Below are 9641 nucleotides of genomic sequence, written 5' to 3'. Positions count from 1 at the left end.
TATACCTCAGACAAAAACACATTCAGCTGGAACCGCCTTTTGTACAATTACCAGAGACAACAAAATATATGCACCATATAAGAGGGGTATTCTATTTACCTCACAGAATTCTTTCTCAAATAATGACAAGTACCAAAAGTGATGTGCTTGGAATACACAGATTCTCAATGATTACTGGTAGAAAGCAGGCTAGAACAAATACAGAACCTCAATAATTTAGCAGGGCTCATTACTCTGACCTTTACTGTTTTGTCTCTATAACTGATAAGCCCTCAATCTGCTGATATCAGTTGCCAACCCTTATGCGGATGATGCAGTCGTTCTGTGCACCTGCCAAGACACCACGGCAGGCTGCTGTTGTTCTTTCAACATCGTCGGTCAAGGTCAGACAGTGGCTCAATAAAATTCAGTTGGTGCCTATTTAAAAACTGTGTCAATGTGTTAATCTAATTAAAAAAATAAACTCAATACAAAAATCTCCTATATAGTTCCAAATTAATACATAAAAATTCTAACCCTATCGGAATTCAAATACCTTGAACTGGTACTGGACCCCCGACTTAAATAAAAGACTCGTACAAAATAAATGTAAAAAATACAAAGAAATCTAAACTGCATGAAATTTATTGGACATTACATAGCTCACTATAGACAGACTGTCCTCTAGTACATGCAAGCAATAATATTTTTTTTACATCTCATACTGCAGGACAGTTTGGGTTCAAGCAACCCCTGCTGCCATCAAATCCATAAGAATCAAACTAAAACGTAATGGTCAAAAATCAAAACAAACAAAAAAACAGGTCTCATCACTGTCTGACTCAATTGTCCTTGTCAAGTAAAGCTTCATTCATTCAAGGTCCAAATCGAAAAGACTCATAATCACGAGAATCTTTCTAGCTGCTTAGTGCAAAGAACTATAGCCTATTTAGTTTTTCTGGAACATAAAACTATGTAATTTCTTCAAGAATGATAATGAAAAACTACACCAAAGATCAAATTGGATACATTTAAAACGCCTATGCAAAAAAGGTTTGAACTGGTTTTGTTATATCTTCAGTGATTTCTGAATAAATGCTTTTTTTAACTTAAAATATGCTATTTAAAATATTAGTTGTTTTTTTTTGAATAAATCAAACAGCTGTTATAAAAAACACCCTGCATATTTAATTCTACTTCACTTATGATGCTTTTCCATCTACATTGACTACTTACTGATGAAAGCATCAGGGGCAATCTGAGGGTTCAATATCTTGCTCAAAGATTCTTTGACCAGGGTACAAGCACTTTTCCACCTACACTACAATGAAACAGCATCATGATTGAGGATTCTTTGACCTGGCCACAATTGCCAAGTATCAAACCCACACCTTGTGTTGCACAAAGACCACTCTACCACAATTTAAAATATGATTTTATAATTGCAATAAACGGTTTTATGTGTAAAGAGTGAAAACATCTTACATCAAATTATTGCAATAAATTCCTGGTTAATTACAATTAAATTACAAATTAAAATCACTTACAATTAACTGCATACGTTCACATTAATTTTAGTAAAATAAGCCTAAAAGGGACACTGTGTAAGATTTAGACCGTTTTTCATTACGGACAGCAGGAGGTGCTGCACTTACCATTGTCCATAGCTATAACAAACATGGCTGGCTCCGGAGAAGTGCCACCCCAACATGAAACATAATTTAATGATAACTAGACCTACGCTTATATTTAAAACATACTGTTGGTTGTTAAGAACACATTTATTTGCGAGTTTTTGAAATGTATCATTTAATTTATTCCTTTTTAATGAAAACGGTCTAAATCTTACACAGTGTCCCTTTAAGGGGATACATGGCTTTACAATTTTCAAGTAAAACGTTAGTATTTTGTCTGTAATTAATTTGATAGCCATTTTTAATTAGCAAAAACTACCTTTACGTGTTGTCACTTGTGGACTGAAAATTACATCACAGTTGCTTGGCTCACAGGTAACCACCAATGGCTAATCATCAATGGCGTACCTTTTTCTGGTTTTCGTTATGTGACTTTTGGCCGACCGGTGATTGGTTGTTTCTTGAGCACATTTAATGTTGAGTGACAAGTGGCAAAATGTTTTTTTCGGCAGGACTAACTAACATTAAAAAATGGTTATCAAAATGAGTGTACAAAGTGTGTTAACTTTGAATTTCTATAGATTGCAAAATGAGAAACGTATTTTACTTGGATTCATCAGTGACCAAAACGGGCATCATAGCATCATACTTAGTTATTTTCAGTCGACAGCATGTGGCAAAATGGACGCGATATCCATCCGAGATGGGTAAAAAAACTGCTTACTTTGGGAGATGTTTGAATATTTTTCATGGGCAAGATTTTATTTCGTTAGGATCCTTTAGTGCCCCCCTGTAGCGTGTTTTTTTCCTTCGTCGTGACAGGCGCTCAGCTGTGGATGGAGACACGCACGAACTCTCTCTCTCTCTCTCTCTCTCTCTCTCTCTCTCTCTCGCGCTCTCTCTCTCTCGCTCTCTCTCGCTCTCTCTCCCTCTCCTTCTCCCTCTCCCTCTCCCTCTCCCTCTTTGACACACACGCAGCAGTCCACTGGTTGAGTGCGTGCAGCCTCCTTTACTCCACTGAAGACAGCCGCCGGAGCGTGTAGACCTCCTTGCTTCTTTTGACCACAAACGCCCGTCACAGCCTGACAACACTCGCCCGGCGAAAGTGCCACCGAGGGGGGAGGAGGAGGAGGAGGAGGAGAAGGAGGAGGAGGGGGAGACGGCTCGGATGGAAGACTACTAGAGCGAGGTGTCCCCAACCGTGGATTCATTTATTCATTTTTATTTAAAAAAGTCTTTTCTTTTTGGAAGGTTTCCTCCCCCCCACCACAACCTATTTTTGACTAAGCTGTCATCGGCGGCTCAAGGCCGTCGTTGTCGTCGTCGTCGCCGCCGCCGCCGCCGCCGTCGTCTATCATGGCGAGCGATGACTCGCATGTGTCTCTTTTGGGTCAAAATTCCCGATTCGGATATTAAATGCCTCCGTCAAGCTGTTTTTTTTCTCCTGGTTGTTTTTCCCCCTAGCTATCTAAAGAACTGACGGGAGGTCGGGAAAGAGTCTAAAAGGGCGTTTGTTTGATCTCGCGGTTCCCGGGCGTTATGGCTGGTGAGTGGGGCTGGGGACGCCGGCCAAGGCTCTCCAAGGCTCCCCCATGCTAGCCGAGGCGGATGGCACGGTCCCCCATGGCAGCGACAGCTCTATGAGGACAAGCGATAGCGACCCTCCGCCACCCAAAGCCGCCGCCGACTCCTCGATCCTCATCTCCAAGATGCAAGACGTCGTCATTCCTTTCTCATCCGAGGTGCCCTGTGACAATAATGGGCAGCGCATGTGGTGGGCGTTCCTCGCCTCCTCCATGGTGACCTTCTTCGGGGGGCTCTTCATCATCTTATTGTGGAGGACCCTCAAGTACCTGTGGACCGTGTGCTGCCACTGCAACGTGAAAAGCAAGGTAAGGGGCTGCCGTTTTCTAGTCTCGATGGCACCGGGCCACAAGACAGAGCAACAATCAGTTTAAGAAGCAACTATCTCAATTTGAGGAGCAATTTATACATTTACTATTGGTAAAATCCCAGGAACCTACAGCAAGGGTTCTATCAAACTGTTTATAAGTTAGGGGGGTTTAAACCTGGTCCTTATGGGATAGTGTCGTTGAAAGTCCTCTGTTACAAAATACCACAGTCAAATAATCAGGATTGTTCTCCAGTTGATGCTGACTTCCAGATTGTCTAATCATCTAAATCAGATGTGTTGCAGCAGGGAGACATTAAAAACATCCAGCTCACCATGAGGACCATGATTGAAAACCAACAATGCTAAACTGATTAAAAAAAAAAGAAAAATTAAGAATAAAAGTATTTATATTTTAAATATTTCTTACTGTGTTAATGAGAACTGGGTAAACTTACTATATCGACCCATCGTTGACAGAACCTTCGGTGAATGCTTTATGCTGTGAAGCCTTGTGAAAATACACAGCTAGAGAATGAGCATCCGTACTGAATCGGATCCGCCGACGTAAACCTGCTTGAGTCGGGGCTCAATCCGTATGTGTGTTTATTTTATTTAGTTATTTTTCCAAGACTTAGTGTCATAAAGCACAAGTCGAAAATGTGGAAGTGCCTATCAAAGACTGGTATCCCGTCAACAATGGGTCGATAGGGAGACCGTTTGCCCATCTATCTTTTAATCTTATAGGTAGCTCCTCCAGGCCGTCTTGTGACGTAGCATACCGTAATGCAGTTCCAGTTCTGCTTCTGTTCAGCCAGAGTAGAATTTCTCTCCAGAGTCCAGAAACCTTTATTACTTTGTCTGCCATTTTGCTGGTCGAAGTTGAATGGTCTCCATTTAAAAGCAGATAGGCTATGGATAAGCCCCCTGAGCTCCTCCTTGACTCTCTCTTGTTTTATTTTGTGATGGTATTGCCAGGAGCTACTTTGATATTTGATAAGTAAATAAACAAGTCTTGTCAGTTGTTGTAGGTGAAAGCAGAAGGTGGCTTTCAAAAGTGTCGATGATGGATGGACGGGTGAGTGAGAGTTGGATAAGTGATGTGTTTTGACCTTGATGTGTTGGTGCCGCCTGTCTAGTTCAAATGAAAGTGTGATCTACTATATATGCTTGCTACAATCCTGTCATGTTGTTTAGTACTTGTGACTGTGCATGTGGGGATGTATAGCCTCTGATGTTTCACAATAGTGTCTCAGTAGTAGTAATAGGAGGTTAGACTTCTTGATCTTGGTCTGGTCTAGTTATCTGTTGTTTTCAGACTCAAACATAGGTGACTGGTTATGTTTCTTTGAATATGTGACCTTTTAATGCTTTAACATCTCAGGCTTGAATACAACTAGCTTCTTATATAGACCCTTACTAATAGTAGAATACAAACATCTATAATTAACACGATCTTGACTTGGTCGAGGATTTTTCTCTAACATTTTGGTCTTGATCGGATCATGGGTATTCAATATAAGTATTTTGTCAGGCCTTGCTCCTGTGATTACACTTCTTAAAAAAATTAGTCAACATGTGACCTGTGTTACTCAAAGCGTTCGTTTTTAATCTGTGTGCAAAAATGGCAAGTGAGCGCTGAGTGCAACAGATGTCCTTGCTAGCTCTCCCAAAATCCAAATAATAGTCAGAAAAATGCAAACTAAACTTAGCAACACTCTCTTAGTTAGTCCTTGAATGGACAATGGCTCCAAAATGTCACCCAGCATCCAAAACACGAGCCCAAAATTGTGCAAGACATCCCCACAATGGATCAATCAATACCAGTGTGCAAACTACTTTAACATTGAGTTAAACTACTTCAATCATTGAAAATTCAGGAAGACAAAAACCTAACCATCTTACTTCAGCCACATCGGGAGCCATAATGGCTGAGGCTCATTTATGCTTGTGACATTACCACGCAGACCTTCAGCGCTTTGCACACTGGGTCCTGCCATAAAAGCACAGGTATGAAAAGCATATAAACCTGTATTTTTAATCATCAAAGTGCTTTAAATTGGAAATCATGCATACTTAAACCATTTACATGAGCTACCACCTTCCTACAAGTTTGGTGGGAATTTGTTCATCAGTTTTCTTGTAATCCAGCCAAGTAACAAGCATGTAGGTCTTGTGACATGGATATTAATGATCCTGCAAACAATCATCAAGCATCTATAATTTTCATCCTCAGTTTATCTATTTTCCGTTCAGAATGTGTAAACAGTTCTCGCAATATCTAACAGGCAACATTTGATTCCTTTAATAAGTAGATACCTGCCAGCTTTATTTTCTACTACAGTAAATGAGTAAAGATTTGGACCACTTTCCGGTACAGACTATAACGTCAGTGTCTCTCATGTTTTTGTACATAAAGAAATAGATCCAAAGCATCCATCATATTGTGCTTTGTACAGTTTTGCAAGGGTTCAGATGAAAATGCAAGCATACAATTATGATCAGGAATCCAGCTTGTGACTGTGAGTGTGGATCTGCTTGCGTACCCTTGTAAAAAAAGAAGAAACAATTTTAGCGCTCCCACTTTTTTTATTCTGGAAAGCTGCATCATACTGTTGGGTGACTGGTGGGCTTGGCACTTGGCTGCAGAGGGAAGAAGCTCGTTAGGAGTATTAGAGAGTTGGAAACTGGATCTGTGTTCAGGTCACTGGAGCGGCTGCCTAAATGCGCAAGTGCAAAGAACAGGATGGATCTTCGTTTGGCTGGGGGGGGGGGTTGAAAGTCTTTCTTTGGGATGATGTGAGAATGCAGCAGGAAGGAGGAAGTCATTGCGAAATAAGTCTGTTGCCATTGACACACAGCTGTGTCCTAATTCTTCTAAATGATTGTCGTCTGTCAGGGCTTTAAGAGGATAATTATGGAAGGAGATCACTGGATGCAGCAAAGGAAATGTCAAACATCTAGTAGACTAACTAGAAACACCAGTTAGTATGCTAACTGGAAACACTATTTTTGGTTGGTGGTACGTGGTGAGGTTTTTCCAATGTAAAAAAATATAATTTGGTTCAATAAGGGTGGGAATCAATGGCCTACCTGGACCACTGTAGTTGGGTCCAGAATTTGTACACAGTCAGTCTGTTAAGACCAGTTTGCATGTTGAATGTGTACAAATTCAGGACCCAGCTCCAGTGGTTTCGGTAGGCCAGTGGGTACCAACATTTATTGAACCAAGGTACATATTTTTACACTGACAAATCTCACCAAATACCACTGAACAAAAGTATTAGACACTTATTATTGCCATTATCTATTTTCTGTTTTTCTGACTATGAAGCTTATTTTCTGTGTTGTTGTGCGTCTTTTTCCTCTGTGCTGTTTGGTTACCTAATAGTCTAGTTTATCTGCTCTGCGTCATGCCACCTCCAGAAGTTCTTACATGATTCCTCTGCTAGTGGAGATATGCGTAGGACGGTGGAGCATGGAAGCTTTTTTGATATGAATGGTATCATCGTCTGTTTTAGAGGCTGGTGGAAACATGGCACTATTTGCGTCATTCAGAGACCCCCCCCCCCCCCCCCCAATATTTATGATAAAATAGGAGAACCTTTACCTGCTGATGTTGCCTTTACACATGTTTCTCAAATTGTGGACGAGGCCAGGAGGGGCACGGATGACCCCAGGGAAAAGAATTTGTTTTTGCTATGTGTAATTGTGATAAAATAAGTATTGTATTTTTTTTTTTCAGGCACATTGATGCTTTAACCTGTATAAATGCTGTAAAAAACAAAAAGCAGTTAACAGTTGTTAGAAGTAGTCTTTCATATTGCTTTTTCCTTGTGTTGTTAAAAAGGATATCGTTTTAGGTATACTAACCATATTTTCTGCACTATAAGGTGCACCTAAAAGCCTTCAAATTTCTCAAAAGCTGATAGTGTGCCCTATAATCCGGTGCGCCTAATACAGGGCTGGCCAATTCCAGTCCTCGAGAGCCACAATCCTGCCTGTTTTTGATGTTTCCCTTTAACAAGCACACCTGATTCCAACGATTAGTTCATCAGTATGCTTTTCAGAATCCGGATAATAAATCAGGTGTGTTGGTTGAAGAGAAACATCAAAAACAGGCTGGATTGTGGATCTCAGGGAGCAGACTTGGCCGCCCCTGGCCTAATATATCAATCAGATCAAATGATATATATAACTCTACTGTTATCACAATGTGTTGGATACAAGTACGTGAGCGCTGACCAACAGCAAGCCAAATGCGATGTCTCACAAGCCATAAAGCTGAGCATCTTGCTACTTTATCTCAATTTAGTGGAGTGAGCTTCATGAACATGCAGAGTTAAACTAAAAGTCAAATCTAAATATGCATTATCCATTACTAAACAAAAAATGTGCCACAAATAACCTATGCGAAGGGATGTGCATCGATGCTAACATTAGCTATTGCAATCCTAAACGAGCATGGTCGCGATCTTTTCATAAGCTAATTAGCTCGTTGGCAAGAGTATGATGCATGTATAAGATGTTCGAAGCCAGCAGGTGTCAACACCATGTGGCAACAAAGATGTCCAAAAGACATAAAAACACAGACTTACAGTAATCGCTTTCAAAAGAGTCCTGAACGAGGGAGTCCTCTGAATGGGCACAGGCTATATCACCGGTGTCAAAGGCAGATCCGGCCCGCCACCTCACTTTTCGTGGCCCTTGAAATGCTGATTTGACTTCAGGTTTCTGACTAAAATACCAAAATTGCAAGTTGTCTTTAACTTTTACAAATTTGGGGGAAGAAAAACATTTTCTTATTCTTCAAATCTCTTTTGAGCAGTTTTTGCCGGCTTCTGATATCAAATCTTGGTAAATGTGTGATCAACACACTTAAAATGTATTTGAATTCACAGTCATTCCGGCCCTCTGACAGAAACTATCACTACAATGTGGCCCAAAATAAAAATGTGTTTGACACCACTGGTCTACATGCTATCCATAACACACAGTGACGTCCTGACTGAACTTCCAAAATAAAGCTGACAATGGATACTGACTGCATATACTCATGTGTGTGTTTGTAAACTTAACAACAACATGCCTAGTGCAAAATAGCAAAGATTTTAAAACAACAAAACAATAAATTTTAAGGGTTTTGGTTGCAATTTGATTAAAATATTTAGGTTTAATATATAATCGTAATTATAATCTTTTAAACTCTTATTGTTTTGGCATTTATCTAAACAGTCTTTTTATGTAATCAAGCGGTATTTTGCCCATTTTTCAGATATTACTAAAATAAAACATTCTTTTGGGAGTTGTAAGAACGTTTATATTGTATTAATAACGTTTATATTCTGTGAATAAAGTTTGACGACTCATCTGATTATTTTTAAAACATTCCCTTTAGTGCAGTTCCATCCAGTGGATGCATCATGCAATTTAAAAAAAAATAGGCCATTCATTGAAGGTGCACCTTATTAACCGGTGCTCCTATAGTGCGGAAAATATGGTCCGCAATTTTTATAGATAATAATCCTATGTATGGTCGGTGTGGCAAGGGTGGGTGTTTTCTCTTTGCTAGGGTGGGCTTTGCAAAATATAACAGAGAAGCACTGCCTCAACAGATGTGAGTATGAATGTAGCTGAACTTCCCAGAGCCTCATCTTTCTATTTTTTAGCGAGCAAATGAATATTTGCAGCTGAGGGGTGAACTGTACTTTTGAGAGCCCCATATTAATTCTTAGCAATAATAATAATAATAATAATAATAATAATAATAATAAACAAGAAAAAATCTGTTTTCTTCTTATGTGGCATCCTGTGGCACCGGATCATTCTCTTTTACTGCCCCATTATCCCGCATTTTTCCCGCGAACTGTTCTCTCAGTAATTTGAACATCTCTCTGACTAACTAGAAAAATATAAGCAAATCCATCCCTCTAGCAAATCCATCCCTCTAGCTTTTCTTTCTCTTTATTGTCTGCCTTGTTTGTCTCACTGCTTGTCCTTGGGTTTTCACACAGGACCAATTTCATTGATGGCATTGGGTGCATTTTCAGTGCCTTCCCTTCAGTGTTTTTCATGTCCACCATCACCGTTTATTAGTGCAACACTATTTTCACTGGCAACCATTAAGTTCAAGACAA

At 39.9% G+C, this 9641-nt stretch overlaps 1 protein-coding gene across 26 annotated transcripts in view; it reads left to right on the top strand.

Annotated features, from left to right (window-relative positions):
• The first annotated feature begins 2507 nt into the window (after positions 1 to 2507).
• The window catches only part of LOC148420513 (calcium-activated potassium channel subunit alpha-1a), a 219608-nt gene continuing 212474 nt past the window's right edge, over positions 2508 to 9641 (top strand). For 4 of the 26 annotated variants that reach the window (XM_088420932.1, XM_088420931.1, XM_088420938.1 and 1 more), the window contains exon 1: positions 2520 to 3505. In XM_088420932.1, coding sequence (XP_088277058.1) covers positions 3206 to 3505 — 300 coding nt within the window. In that variant the 5' untranslated portion in view covers positions 2520 to 3205. Of the gene's footprint in view, positions 3506 to 9641 lie in introns of all 26 variants that reach the window. The other 22 variants (XM_088420922.1, XM_088420926.1, XM_088420918.1 and 19 more) reach the window with 11 other exon arrangements.

Source organism: Hippichthys cyanospilos, chromosome 8 (genome assembly GCF_059441005.1).
Source record: "Hippichthys cyanospilos isolate Australia breed blue-spotted pipefish chromosome 8, RoL_Hcya_1.0, whole genome shotgun sequence".
Classification (NCBI taxonomy): domain Eukaryota; kingdom Metazoa; phylum Chordata; class Actinopteri; order Syngnathiformes; family Syngnathidae; genus Hippichthys; species Hippichthys cyanospilos.
The sequence above is the reverse complement of the archived record's forward strand: the minus strand, read 5'-3'. Positions and strand labels throughout refer to the sequence as shown.